Raw genomic sequence first — 16,007 nt, forward strand, 5'->3', positions numbered from 1 at the left:
ATACATTGATAAATGGCTTCACACATTTGTACAATTATATAAAGGTATGCATACCACCACAATGGGTGATCGGTCGGGCAGACTGGCAGGGACTAGGGTTGCCCCCGGAACAAGAACATACGATCCAGGGGTTGGCATGGAGGACCCACTCACAGTTGCAGCCCCCAGCAGAGCCCCCCCCCAGCCCAACCCCAACTGGGGCTGGAGCCCCCGGTTGCCCCCCCCAAGCCCCCCCCTCCCTCCCCCCCACTCCAAGCACAGGAGCAGCATGCCCAGTGCCCGCGCACTCATTGCCAGTGAGCGAAGGTGGCTACTCACCACCTAGGATCCCCACAGAAGCCCTTCCGTCATGTTCACGTTTTTAAAAAGCACTAATCAGCTGCAGCACGAGCACTTGCTGGGGAGGCCGATTAATGCAGGAAGACCATTGAATAAGGGGTGGCTCCCGTTAATTGCATGGAAATAGGGCTTAAGTGGTGAATATTGGGTTCTTGCCGCGCTGTTGCGGGATTCTGATTTCGCCGATGGGAGCAGGCTGGTTGCATCGAAAACGGGTTGGTGCCCAGCCCGTTTTTCGGTTTTGGCCTCTCTCGCTATTCAGCGGTCTTGTCGCGCTCTCAAGCAAAACAAGGCCATTGAATTGCCCCCCCCCCATGTCCTCAACTCCATAAACAGGTTACCTTTTCAGTCTCAAAATGGCCCTTACTCTTTCCTCAGTTATCTGCTTACTCTAAATGTATTTATAAAACATCTTTGGGATTTCCTTGATTGTGCTCAACATCTTTTCATGCCTTCTCTTTGCTTTCCTATTATCCCTTTTAATTTCACCACCACATTTTCTGCACTGTCCCACAGGCCTTCCGCAGTATTGAGCTCCCAGTAGCTGGCAGAAGCTTTTTTGTAATTTCCTACTCTGTGTGTTCCTTGATATCCAAAGTGACCTAGATTTGGGAGTTGCAGCTTTTCCTTAGACAAAAGATATTTGTTCTGTACCCTTGCTGTCTCATAGCCCAACACCTCCCACTGCTCCAATTCTGATTTAGCTTCAAGTAGCTATTTCCATTTCACTGTTTCCAAATCACATCTTGCATGACTAAAATTAGCCTTTCCCCAATTGAGAATATTCACTCCTGGTTTCTTTGTCTTTTACCAAATCTATGCTAAATCCAACTGAATTATGATCACTGCCACCAAAACACCCACCGATACCCAACCACCAGCCCAGCTTTACTCCTTAAAAGGGCGGTCAGAAAGTCCTTCTGGGGCGCATTAGTATGGCAAGGGGAGGAGGGAACCAGTGCCACGCAAGAGATTTTCCAGCTGAAAATTGCTTAACTTATTGTAGTGAAAACAAATAATTGGAACCTATTTTTTCTTGCCCGCAGGTTTCAGAGCACTGCATATACAAATCATTCTAAACTTGTATCGTCTGCAAAATAAATTGGAGCACAAACCTTAAAAGTAAACCTTTCAGCATATATTTGGTATTTCAGAATCCTTGAGCAAATGTGTCTGCTATGTTTATAACAAGACACAGCGCTTCATTTGAATCGGTGAGGCTTCGGTCTTGAAAGGTTACATTCTATCAACAGGTTTCATAAATGTGGATTATAGAATCATACACTGCAGAAGGGGGCCATTCGGCCCACCGAGTCTGCACCAACCCTTGGAAAGAGCACCCTACTCAGGCCCACACCTCCACCCTATCCCCATAACCCCATCTAACATTTTAGACACTAAGGGGAAGTTTGGTATAGCCAATCCACCTAACCTGCACATCTTTGGCCTGTAGGAGGAAACCGGAGCACCCGGAGGAAACCCACGCAGACAAGGGGAGAAAGTGCAGACTCTACTCAGTCATCCAAAGCCGGAATTAAACCCGGGTTCCTGAAGCTGTGAGGCAGCAGTGCTAACCACTGTGCCACCATGCTGCCCCAAATGTGGTTGGTATTCTTTTGAGTATAGGAGGCGAAGGGGTGATCTGATCAAAATTCTAAAGGGTTTGAGAGGTAGATATTGAGAATGTATTTATTTTTGTGAGGAAGGGTGAACAAGAGGGTACAATCTTAACATTAGAACTAGGCTGTTCAGGAGCAAAACCAAGAATCACACAAAGGCTAGTACAAATTTGGTACTCTCAATATGGATGGAATTCTCAATCTGGCTGTCCATGGCAATTATCATCCTCTCCATGGATGAAGCCATGAGCTCGATGCCCAAGATTTGGCAGAATTCATGGCCTGCATGGACTCATCTACACCCTCCACAAAGCTGTGCATGATCCAAGGCATCTCCGCCAGATAGGTCCCTAACCTCTTCAGCATGTCCAGTAGGTTTCCTGTGGCTGCGACCAGAGGCCCATCATGCCCAGGGGTGGAGTCTTCTTTTTTTAATATATATTTAGAGTACCCAAATATTTTTTCCAATTAAGGGGCAATTTAGCGTGGCCAATCCACCTAACCTGCACATCTTTGGGTTGTGGGGGTGAGACCCACGCAGACACGGGGAGAATGTGCAAACTCCACATGGACAGTGACCCGGGGCCGAGATCGAACCCGGGTCCTCAGTGCTGTAGGCTAACCATTGCGCCACCGTGTCGGTCCTAGGGGTGGAGTCTTCTGGCTCCTGTCTTGGCTGCGTCCTGGTCCTTGGCTGGTGATGACCTGAAATGGAGAACAAAAGATTCTGATGAATCACCACAGTTCAAGTGTTTCATTTCCATCCTCTTTGCCCATTTACCACCAGCAGGATAGTTGCCTCCTTGTCCTTTCTCCTGGCCTGTCGAACCTTGCTATTTGCCACCAATCGCGCTCCCTCCTCACCAGCGATATCCATCACTTCCTCTCTGGCGACTGTGAGGAGCCTCAGATCTGGAACTCCTCCTCTTCTGTGTCTCCTCTCACGGGCTCTGTGGGGAGTTTTTTACAGTTCCACCTTATGCGAAATCGGCGTGGGCCGAATGGAACATTTGATGGACGATTTAAAAGCCCATTGACCTCAGACAGGAATTTCTGGTCTTGGGGGCACGATTGGAACATTCCATCCTGTGGGTGCGCGAATCATACGTGGCAAAGGGTCACGTTAATGGCGTCAAGTGACACCTAAACCCTCCCCTGTCTGCCTGCATCCCCATCACAGTTACGGGCCTGTCATTCTAATATTGCATCCAAGCACAAACAAAAGGCACACTTCCGGACACTTTGGCCTGTTATAATTTTTAAAATATTAATTTTCAACTTCCAACTAAAGTTTTGCGGTTTGAGCTGAGACAAAGCAAACTGCTTAAAATGCAAGGCCATGTCGTGTTAATCACCCTGGGCTAACACGGACTGCAACTGGATGCAGTTGTACTCAAAGTAGACTCCAAACTTTGACATTAGTTCAATACACTTTATTAAACTGTTAAGCAGTGCACACAGTTTGCTGTGGGTTTGACACTCTACTAATCTAAGCATGCTTACTATAACTAACTAGACCAGACTAGCTCTGAGCCACGTGTAGATTTATACACCCTGACTGTCACTACAGTTGTCACCAGTGGAAAGAGGCAGAGTGCTGGATGCCTCGTGTGTTTTATAATGGGAGACCGCCCTCTAGTGGTGTGCCTGGTGATTGGTTGTGTTCTGTCCTGTGTGTTGATTGGCTGTACTGGGTGTCTGTCACTGCCTGTCTGTATCTCATTATGTGCATGAGTGCATATCATGACGTCCCCCCTTTTTAAATAAAAATGTTGGTTGCTTGGAGCATATGTGACTGTATTTACATGTATAACTATTTACATTAAATGGCGAGTGGATGAATATATACATAAGAGGTGTCTAGCGTGCAGGTACAGAACAAAATTTACAAGATAAATGTCTATAAGCCCAATCTTTGGGGCTTGCGTCGGATCCTTGTCGACCGCCTGAGAGGTGGAGGTGGGGACGACGGTGCCTTGACAGGCGGGATTGCTGCCAGGTTGGTGGCCTCGTGGTGCGAGGTGTCCGGAGGAGGCACGACAACATCTGGAAAAGTAAGATCAGGTGATGGGCAGGCAACTTTGCACAGTGCTCTTCTATTGCGCCTGACAATGGAGCCACCAGCCATACGAACTACAACCGATCTGGGAGCAGCCTGTTGAACAACAACAGCTGGAGCTGACCAGCCTCCACCAGGCAACATGATGCGAACAGCATCTTCCGGAGAGAGCACAGGCAAATTGGTAGCATGAGCATCGTACATCAGCTTTTGCCGGTTCCTGAGTTGCTGCACCTTTCGCAGCACTGGGAGGTGATCCAGGTCTGGTAAGTGTATGGCTGGAACAGTCCTCTATTCATGAGGAGTTGAGCCGAAGACATACCGGTGGACAGAGGGGTTGCCCTGTACGCTAACAGTGCAAGGCTGAAGTCAGAAGCAGAGTCCGCAGCCTTGAAGAGCAGTTGCCTCACTATATGGACCCCTTTCTCGACCTTCCCGTTGGACTGCGGGTAGTGATGGCTTGAGGTAATGTGGTTGAATTGGTACGACTTAGTGAAATTGGACCACTCTTGGCTGTGGAAGCAGGGACCATTGTCACTCATGACAGTGAGTGGAATACCATGCCTGGCAAATGTCTCCTTGCAGGCCTTGATGACTGTACTTGATGTGAGGTCTGACAGCTTCACAACTTCCGGGTAATTTGAGAAGTAATCTATGATGAGCACATAGTCACGCCCATCGGCGTGAAAAAGGTCGATTCCCACCTTGGACCACGGAGAGATCACGATCGCGTGTTGCTGGAGTGTTTCTTTTATTTGAGCAGGCTGAAAACGCTGGCAGATTGCACAATTGAGGACCATGTTGGATATGTCCTGGCTGATTCCAGGCCAATAGACAGCCTGCCGGACCCTGCGCCTACACTTTTCGACGCCTAGGTGTCCCTCGTGGATTTATTTGAGCACTAAGCTCTGCAGACTGTGAGGAATAACGATACGATCTAGCTTGAGGAGGATCCCCTCGACGACTGTCAGGTCATCCTTCACATTAAAGAACTGAGGGCATTGCCCTTTTTGCCAGCCATTTGCGAGGTGGTGCATTATACGCTGCAGAAGAGGGTCTTTGGCAGACTCTTCACGAATGCTGCTCACTCTTTCATCTGAGGCCGGGAGGTTGCTGGCACACAGCTGCACCTGTGCCTCAATCTGGCAGATGAAATCAACCTGTTCACAGGGCGAGGTGATGGAGCGGGACAGGGCATCCGCAATTATCAGCTCCTTGCCTGGTGTGTCTACTAACTCAAAATCGTACCTTTGGAGTTGAAGGAGAATGCGCTGAAGCCTGGGCGTCATGTCATTTAAGTCCTTATGAATGATATGGACCAAGGGTCTGTGGTCAGTCTCCACTGTGAATGGAGGTAGACCGTAGACGTAGTCATGGAACTTTACAATGCCGGTGAGGAGGCCCAGGCACTCATTTTCTAACTGGGCATACCTCTGTTCAGTAGGAGTCATGGCCCTTGATGCATAAGCAATTGGAGCCCAGGACCAGGAGTCATCCCTCTGGAGGAGCACCGCACCAATGCCTTCCTGGCTTGCGTCCGTGGAGATTTTTGTTTCCCTTTCCGGGTCAAAAAACGTTAGTACCGGAGCAGTGGTGAGCTTTGCTTTGAGCTTGAGCCACACTGCTTGATGTGTGGGTAGCCACTGAAATGCAGTGGACTTCTTCACCAGATGCCTGAGAGCCGTGGTGTGTGAGGCCTTGTTGGGAATGAATTTTCCCAAGAAGTTCACCATTCCGAGGAAGCGTAGTACCGCCTTTTTTTCTTCTGGGGTCTTCGTGGCATTAATGGCTTTCGCCTTGTCCGAATCTGGTCGCACACCCTGCTGGGATATCTGGTCGTCCAAGAACTTGATGGATGACATGCCAAAGGAGCACTTGGCCTTGTTCAGCTTGAGGCCGTTTGCATGGACACGTCGAAAGACTTGTTTGAGACGAGATATGTGTTCCTCGGGGGTCGTGGACCATATGATTACATCATCTATGAAGACACGCACACCCTCAATGCCCTCCATCATCTGCTCCATGATCCTGTGGAAGATTTCAGAGGCTGAGACAATGCCGAACGGCATATAGTTATAACAGTATCTGCCAAATGGTGTGTTGAACGTGCAGAGCTTCCTGCTGGACTCGTCCAGGTGTATCTGCCAGAAACTACGCGATGCATCTAGCTTCGTGAAGAATTTGCCATGTGCCATCTCACTGGTCAGTTCCTCCTGCTTCGGGATCGGGTGGTGTTCCCGCATTATGTTCTGGTTAAGATCTTTGGGATCCATGCATATCCGCAATTCTCCTGAGGGCTTCTTCACACAGACAATCGAGCTGACCCAGTCAGTCGGTTCCATTACTTTGGAGATGATGCCCTGGTCTTGGAGCTCCTGTAGCTGTGCCTTTAAACGTTCCTTCAGAGGAGCCGGCACCCGGCGTGGTGCATGGATTACAGGCGTGGCATCAGGCCTGAGTAAGATCTTGTAGCAGTATGGCAGCGTACTGTAGCCACCTAAAATGGCTGATTCCCGATTAATTTGGCCAAAACCCGATGTAAAATGAAAAGGCTGATGGGAAAATCAGCCAACAGGGCACAAACGGACAGCTGCAGACAGAACAGTGTATTCGGCTCTGGGGAAGTCAGCCCAGATCGATACCTGCGCCCATTAGCAGTACATCAACCCAGACATCTGCAGTTTAATCGGCTATCCCGGGAACAATTGCAACAAATTAGCAATTGAAAGCCGATCCAGACCTCTCGGCGCCAGCAGTGGCCGAGACAAAGAAAGGCAAACGACCACCCCCCGATCAAGGAATCGCCCCATTATTGGAGCATATCGAACCCAGTGATTGGGACCAAGTCCAATCACTTGGGACCAGGGTCAAGGTCCGCCCCGAGAGGCGGGAAGCCCCCGGGAACTATAAAAATAGGGGCCAAGTTCAGATCGACCCTTCTTCTCCTACTCGCAACCTTTGAGACCCTTCGATGAAAGAACAAGTAAGTCTTACTCCAGCGATCGCTACCAGATAGGTTTTCCAGACTATCGACCCATACCAGCCTTTTTGAATCCCGCAGGCCAGACCCAATTCGATAGACCATTCATTTCCCTGACCTGGTGGGCCATCACCAAAGTTAAGTATTGGCCTTTAGTGGTAGGTAATAGTCTAGAAATAGGATTATTGTATAAGTATTTATTGCTATATATAATAAATGATCATTGATTTAACATTTACTAAGCGGTGTGCTGCATTATTAATCATTACTCGAGCTTGAACCACGTGGCGGTATCAGAAAGATACCTGGCGACTCGTGAGCAAAGGTGACATAATTAGAGCTAATAAAACTAAGGCTAATAAGAGCAACAGGACCCATTCCACTAAACACATCCGGGTATTGAGCAAGGGTGTCATCAATGTCAGCCTGAAGGTCCACATTGGAAGAAGGCATGGCATGGACTCGCTGTACGAGGTTGAGTAGCTTGCATGCATGGGCACCAAGCAGGGATGCCTTATCAGGTTTGACGATTTTGAATCGCAGTGTGGCATTGATGGTCTTGTTGGAGACAAACAGATGACAAGATCCTAATGCAGTTATGGCATTGCCATTATAATCGAGGAGCTGGCAGGCTGGCGGAAGAATTTTGGGTTGCTTTTTAATGCGGTCAAAATCAGCTTGAGAGATGAGATTGGCAGAAGCAGCTTGAACTGCATTGATTTACGCGTATGACAGCATGCCATTCGTCCGCGGAATCCACATTGAGGATAGATAGGCGGCTTGCTGAATTTGAGGAGGCATACTCACATGTAGTGATGATGCCAACACGATAGGGGGACTCCAGGCAGTCATCCTCTGGATCCGTAGTGCTACCAAGATCAGAATCCAGTAAACCTTGCTGTACACACGAACGCGCTTGCGTTGGAATTGGGATCGCTGGCCCTTGACTGGTGGTGCAGACTTGCACAAGGCTGCATAATGTCCACGCAATTTAAACATCGCCTGCCTTTTCCAGGGCATTGCTGCTTTAAGTGGGTGGTGCCGCAGTTCGGGCACGTCATGACGTTGACGTCGTTATGCTCCGTGCGTCATCGCACATGGGCAGTGCGGTCAGCCGTGTTCACACCTGCGCCGTTTGGTTTTCGGCCCTTCGTTCTCCTGTTCGTGTTGCGCATGCATGGTGCCCCGGGAAAAGCACGCGAGATGGCCGGTTTCATCGATACTGAGGCGCTGCATCCGGGCGATGGCCTGTACACTCTCTGCCTCGTGGGAGGCAAGTTTTTCGTATTCTGCCGATTTGAGACGGGAGTACCGATTTCTCGCATGCTCATGCACTATACACGTCTCGATTGCGACTGGCAGGGTCATGTGCTTAATTTTGAGGAGTTGCTTCCGCAAGGAATCGGAGTGCACCCCAAACACGATCTGATCCCTGATGATGGAATCAGCAGTGTCACCGTAATTGCAGGACTGCGCTAATATACGGAGATGAGTTAGAAAGGATTGGAAAGGTTCATCCTTACCATGAAGCCGTTGCTGGAAGATGTAGCGCTCAAAGCTCGTTTGTTTCGACTTCACAGTGACTGTCGAACTTCTCCAAAACGGTCCTGAATTTGGTCTTGTCCTGGCCATCGGTAAAATTAAGCGAGTTGAAAATCTGGATGGCTTGGTCCCCCGCAGTTGATAAGAGCAGCGCAATTTTTCTGGCATCGGATGCATCCTCGAGGCCCGAGGCCTCAATGTAGAGAAAGAACCTCTGCTTGAAGACCCGCCAGTTGGCGCCGAGATTGCCGGAGATCCGGAGCTGTGGAGGGGCCTGGATCTTCTCCATGCCGCTGGAAGGCACTCGCTGGTCGTCACTGAATCACTCAAGGTAAACCACTTAGAGGAAGTAGTCTTTCCTGGTACCATGTCATGTTAATCACCCTGGGGTAACACTGACTGCAACTGGATGCAGTTGTACTTGAAAGTATACTCCAAACTTTGATGTTAGTTCAATACGCTTTATTGAACTTGTTAAGCAGTGCACACAGTTCGCTGTGGGTTTGACACTTTACTAATCTAAGCGTGCTTACTATAACTAACTAGACCAGACTAGCTCTGAGCCACGTGTAGAAGGTGCTAACTGATATATACACCCTGACTGTCACTACAGTTGTCACCAGTGGAAAGAGGCAGAGTGCTGAATACTCGTGTGTTTTATAGTGGGAGACCGCCCTCTAGTGTTGTGCCTGGTGATTGGTTGTGTTCTGTCCTGTGTGCTGATTGGCAGTACGAGGTGTCTGTCACTGCCTGTCTGTATCTCATTATGTGCATGAGTGCATATCATGACAGGCCACACTTCCGTAGTGAAGGTGAGAAACAAATAAATCACCCTCAGAAGTGTGAAGAGAGAGACATTTCCTATAATCCAGACACCCATTGTAACTCACAACTGTCCAAAGAAGAGGCATTCCGAAATACAAAATAGTGGTTTTTGAAACAATGGTTGCCGCAGACAGACACCCAAAACTCTTGGAACTACACAATAGACAAAATATTTCGAGGCAAGGTTTCCCAGCCGCCAGAGAGAGATTATAAGTGACAGACGGTGTCAAGAAAGTCTTCAGCAGAGAAAACAGGCTGCTCCATTTCCCTCCCGCTTTTTTGGAATAAGAGTATCATCCGGTTCAAAGATCTAACTCTACCAGAAACCCGCCAGTGAACCATGATCGCACAATAATCGCAACCTCTTCTACATCTGACCACATCGAAACCAGCTAACTCAAATCAGCCATAGTTTTAAAATGCACCTCGAGGAGAATCAAAGGGGGTTTAACCATATATTTGTTTACTATTTTTTACTGTGCTCTAACTCCCCTTATTTCTGAAACCTGTGTGTGTGCGCGCGTGTGTATGTGGCATTTTTATTACTTTTCTTGGGTTTAGTGGTAAATACATTTGCTCTTTCTTCGAGTCAAGAAAACCTTGTTTGATTGGCTCCTTATTGCTCACAGCTTAAAACAGTTAAATACATTCTGGTTTGGAAATGGCATATCCTTGTGGGGCTGTAACCAAACAAGGAGGTTGAATAGAGAGGAGCCTGTTAATTCCTTCTCATCAGGTTGTAACATGCCTCAATTGCCATGTGGCAGTAAAGCTGATCACATAGAATCCCGACTGTGCAGGAGGCCATTTCGCCCATTGAGTCTGCACCGACCATTCGAATGAGCTACCCATTTACACTCCCCCATCACCCCACCTTAACCCTTTAACCCCATAACCTAAACTGCACATCCCTGGGCACTTAGGGGCAATTTAGCATGGCAAATCCACCTAACCCGCACATCGGAGGAAACCCACGCAGACACAGTGAGAATGTACAAACTCCACACAGACAGTGACCCAAGACTGGAATTGAATCTGCGTCCCGGGCGCTGTGAAGCCGCAGTACTAACCACTGTGCCACCGTGCTGCCCATATTCACCCTTCAGGCATAGCTGCCAACTTACAAATATACATTACTGATGACCACACAATGGACTCCTGTTGAAGGTGCAACATTGTCAGGTGCTCTTGCGGATTGGAGCAGATCATGGACCCGTTCCTTGCACTGAAACCAGACTCGATAGGTAACCCCACAGTTACTCACTTCCTCTTCCACCCCAGGCCGTCGCGGATTGGCAGGAGGGCCTTCTTATGCCATCTTGTGGAAAGAGCTCCTCCCTGACACCTAGAGGAGAACATGCAGGGAGGCATCACTGAAACGTGGAGCTGGTCTGCTTCAATGGTTCCTCATCTCCCCAAAGAATATGGCTCTCTAAAGCAGTGGATGTATGTTTGAACAGGAGAGGCCCTGTAATTGGTCATCCATAGATAAAGCATTGTCAGCTGACAGCAAGTTTCAGCAATTAAATATTTTCCCCACCGTTAAATCACACGTTTTCCCTACACACCGTTGACAATTAGAATTTGAATTATAATTGAATGAGAAAAGACAAAAAGAGAGAAAGCGGAAGTGACAGTCAGTTCAGGTCCCAACCTCGGGAATATGATATTGACAAAATCGTGGCCTTTCTGCCTCCCTCACAGCTTGCTTACCTTTCTTTAGATTGTCAGCAAATGTAGCTACAATTAACATGGCCCCTTGATCCTAGCCATATTGATTTATTCCAGTATTATAATTCTGATATTTTCAAATATAAATTTCTAGCACTTGAAATTTATAATTTTATGAAGGAGGTGATAATGGTGTTTAATATTTATGAAACCGGAAATGCACCTGCTCTTCAGTCAGCTATCAAAGCAGTCGTAGATTTTTGGATTTCACTAAAGAACGTTGATTAACACAAGGTGGAGCCAGTTCCCCTATTGATATGATTCTGACTGTGGCAATGGGTTGCCCTCTGGTGGTAAGACTACTTGTAGCTGAACATTTGCTGCTAAACATTGTTCTAACTGGAAATGGAGATTCTGTACTCCAGAGTACTCTTCATAGCAGAATTATTAAATAATGTTTGCTGTCACTGAAAATTTAATTTTCCCCTAATGTACTCAATGACGCCTGTCATGATGTTGATCTCGGAGTTGAAAGATGTATAAAAATCATCGTACCGTATAGCTACAAAACTTTGAATACAGTGACATGGAAGGACTCCATCTACACCTCCCGCTGCCTGGGGAAAGCAGGCAGCATAATCAAAGATCCCTCCCACCCGGCTTACTCACTCTTCCAACTTCTCCCATCGGGCAGGAGATACAGAAGCCTGAGAACACGCACAAACAGACTCAAAAACAGCTTCTTCCCCGCTGTTACCAGACTCCTAAACGACCCTCTTATGGACTGACCTGATTAATACTACACCCCTGTATGCTTCACCCGATGCCGGTGTCTATGTATTTACATTTTCTTTTTCTTTTCTTTTCATGTACGAGATGGTCTGTTTGAGCTGCTCGCAGAAAAATACTTTTAACTGTACTTCAGTGCACGTGACAATAAATCCAAACAAATAGCACTCCAGTTTTCGTTCCCCCCAGGTTTTCTCCCTTCTTCAGATCAGCAAGAGATGTTTGTCAGATATAATAATTAATATTACTGTACCACCTTTGATCAGGGAGAAGGAAAAATATACATGCATTGCATCAAAATATTATCGGGGGAAATTTGATAGCAATTCAAAATAGGCACTGCAAACTTATGTGCAACTAACTTGTATCCATTTAATGTATTGCAGTCAGAATGACCACTTTGTGCTCATGTGAATGATTTCTGGGTGCAATCAGCACTATCTGCGCTGTTGATTGGCTGCATCAACAGACAGCTGAAAATCAAATTCCGAGCACCACACTTGAAGCTAGCTCCCATCGCTTAACTGGGAGATGCACTGTGACTGCAGCAGATACCGGTAGTCATTCAACCAGTCAGCATGACCTGGAAAACAGATTCAAATACTACTGTGGCAGTTGGTGGAATTGGAATTGAATGAATTAATCTGCAATTATAGAGCTATCTCAGTAATGGTGACCGTGGCATCTGTCATCGACTGTTGTAAAAGCTCATCTGGTTGACTAATGTCCTTTAGGGAAGGTAACCTGCCGTCCTTATCTGATCTGCTTTATATATGACTCCAGACCCACAACAATGTGGTTTACTATTAACTGCCCTCAGCAATGGACTAACAAGCCACTCCGTTCAAGGGCAATTAGGGTCTCTCCACAGGCCCTCACAATGTATGAAAGAATAAAGGGAAAATCATGAGAGAGAGTGAGCACAGCACTGGTGGGGGAGGTAGAATGTAGGAGAGATGCCCCTGTATCCACAGGGAGCCAAGAGGTTCTCCAGAGATTGGTTCAAAAGGCAGTGGGAGCAAATAGCTGTGGAGGGCAATGCCAAGAGTCAAAGCTCAAGGACATGCTCACGGACGCTCACTTTGGGTTCTGCCAGGGTCTCTCAGCTTCTGACCTCATTACAGCTTTGGTTCAAACATAGACAAAAGAGCTGAATGCCAGAGGTGAGGAGAGAGTGACTGCCCTTGACATCAAGGCAGCATTTGACCGAGTGTGGCATCAAGGAGCCCCAGCAAAACTGGAGTCAATGGGAATCAGGGGGAAAACGCTCCGCTGGTTGGAGTCATACCTGGCACAAAGGGAGATGGTTCTGGTATTTGGAGGTCAATCATCTCACCTCCAGGACATCACTGCAGGAGTTTGTCAAGATAGTGTCCCAGGCTCAAAAATCTTCAGCTGCTTCATCAATGACCCCTCTTCCATCATAAGGTCAGAAGTTGGGATGTTTGCAGATGACTGCACAATGTTCAGCACCATTCGCAACTCCTCAGATAAATGAAGCAGTTCATGTCCAAATTCAGCAAGACCTGGACAATATCCAGGCTTGGGCTGACAAGTGGCAAGTTACATGCGCGCCATACAAGTGCCAGGCAATGACCATCTCCTAACCATCGCCCCTTGACATTCAATGGCATTACCATCGCTGAATCCTCCACAATCAACTTCCTAGGGGTTATCATTGATTAGAAACTGAACTAGAATAGCCATATTAATACTGTGGCTACCAGGGCAGGTCAAAGACCAGGATTCCTACGGCGAGTAACTAACCTCCTGACCCTCTTAAGCCTGTCTACCATCTACAAGGCACAAGTAAGGAGTGTAATGGGATACTCTCCACTTGCCTGGATGAGTGCACGCCAACAATTCAAGAAGCTCGACGCCATCCAGGACAAAGTAGCCGACTTGATTGCTCCCCTTTCCACAAACTTTCAAACCCTCCACCACCGACAAATAGTGGCAGCCGTGTGTACCATCTACAAGATGCACTGCAGTAGCTCACTAAGGTTCCTCAGACAACACCTTCCAAACCCACGACCACTATCATCTCGAAGGATAAGAGCAGCAGGTACCTGGGAACCCCTACACCTGGAGGTTCCCCTCCAAGTCACTCACCACCCTGACTTGGAAATATATCACCGTTCCTTCACTGTCACTGGGGCAACATCCAGGAACTCCCTCCCTAACAGCACAATGGGTGTACCTACACCTCAAGGACTGCAGTGGTTCAAGAAGGCAGCTCACCACCACCTTCTGAAGGGCAACTAGGGATGGGCAATAAATGCTGGCCTAACCAGCGAAGCCCACGTCCCGTAAATGAATTTTTAAAAAGCTTGGATGCAATACCATAAGAAATTCACAAGAGTGGTCAAGGTCAGTGAATACATCTTCACACAGCATTTCCTATGACTGCAACACTAACCTCAGACACTGCTCCACACCCTCATCACTAACCTGCCAACAATCTCTATCAATCAGTATTCATGAATCAGGATTTATACCCAACATTGATGCCTTCAAACATGGCCAGCTGTTCAACCAGGACAGCCACTTCAGCCAAACAGACTGCATAACACACTTCCCTCCTCTCTGGAGGACAAACCTGCACATAACCTGAAGCAGCAGACCCCAAAAGGGAGGGGGACAGGCATGAAACCCCCATTGAAAAGATGGTGTTGGCCATCCTACAGTCAAAAGCAGGGCTGAAAGTCAATGATGATGGGTAATTAATTCTCCTCATGTGTCACTTCCTCCTCATCGCACAATCTCTTCTCATATCCAAGCTGTAGATGATAAAAGCATGCATCTCTTTCTTTCCACCCTCCTAGTAACACAACCTTACCCTTGTGCCTCTTCACTTTTAGAAACCCAAGAGTTGCAACCTGACCAGGCTGTGGAGGAACGCGAAGAAGCGTGATGAAGGTGACACGCACCATCATGTGATTCCGCACCCACAGCAACCAGCTCACAGTGAGACTGGACACATCTTAAAATACTAGATTAGGGGCAAGTGAGAAGACAACAGGCATGAATGTACTGCAGCTAAAATGTGGGTTTGGATAGTGCAGATGCTAATTCACCCAGAATAAGTCACACATGGGTTCCACTGCAGAGGACTGAGATGGTGACGTCAATAGGCAATGTATAGACGAATGTTGATGGATATGCACAACAAAATTTGTTTTGTGCATTGGCAGTCCTGTCTGAAAGCCTGCAGCCAATGTCAAGGAACAGGTGGGCAGCGCAGTAGCACAGTGGTTAACACAGTTGCTTCACAGCTCCAGGGTCCCTGGTCCGATTCCTAGCTTGGGTCACTGCCTGTGCGGAGTCCGCACATCCTCCCCGTGTGTGGGTGAGTTTCCTCCGGGTGCTCCTGTTTCCTCCCATAGTCCAAAGATGTGCAGGTTAGGTGGATTGGCCATGATAAATTTCCCTTAGTGTCCAAAAAAAAAGATTAGGTGGGTTACTGGGATAGGGTGGCGGCGTGGGCCTATGTAGGATGCTCTTTCCAAGAGCTGGTGCAGACTCGATGGGCCGAATGGCCTCCTTCTGCACTGTAAATACTATGTTCTATGTAGGAGGAATCTAGCACCAACTTTGGGTTTTTGCGCAGAGTTTGGAGCTCATCCTTCCCAGTGTAGAAGTGGTCGCCAACTTCATCCCTGTGGACCTGGCTATGATGCAGCATTCACTGGCCAACATCTCACCTTCTGTTGGAGCACAAACAGAAGCTGACCAATGTCCAAGTGCGGCAGTGGGAGCTCAGACTGCTGCCAATGCAGATGTAGATGAGTGGTCAAAAGGGTTTCCAGGGTGGCACAACAATCTGTCCTCCAATAAATTACTAGGATTACAGAGACGTCAACCCTGGAAGAATGCCTCTCAGGGGAACAGCATTCATCCTCCCACCCCACTTAGTACCTAGAGGCACTGGGACAGGCAAAGGCACATTGAAGACAGGCACATAAGAAATGCACAAGGGGATTAGTTGATGTTTGTATGCAATATAATATGATTTGATTTATAAATCTGGTGTGTGTGGGCTTTTATTTTTGCATTATGAGCAAGCTGATGCTCGGTGACAGAGGCGTGTTTTTGCTGTTTTTGAACAGAAAATTGGGGTTGTGGTTACTCAACCTCAAATTAGTTCTTCATCAACAACCCAGGCTGGAAAGGTCTGCCTAGG

General features: G+C 47.7%; 1 protein-coding gene across 1 annotated transcript in view; it reads right to left on the bottom strand.

Annotated features, from left to right (window-relative positions):
- Positions 1–1,957: 1,957 nt before the first annotated feature.
- Positions 1,958–16,007, bottom strand: part of rnf150a (ring finger protein 150a) — a 175,889-nt gene continuing 161,839 nt past the window's right edge. Inside the window, exon 6 of the mRNA XM_072495630.1 lies at positions 1,958–2,663. Within this exon, the coding sequence (XP_072351731.1) occupies positions 2,577–2,663 (87 nt within the window). The 3' untranslated portion in view covers positions 1,958–2,576. The remainder of the gene's footprint in view (positions 2,664–16,007) is intronic.

Source organism: Scyliorhinus torazame, chromosome 3 (assembly GCF_047496885.1).
Source record: "Scyliorhinus torazame isolate Kashiwa2021f chromosome 3, sScyTor2.1, whole genome shotgun sequence".
Taxonomy (NCBI): domain Eukaryota; kingdom Metazoa; phylum Chordata; class Chondrichthyes; order Carcharhiniformes; family Scyliorhinidae; genus Scyliorhinus; species Scyliorhinus torazame.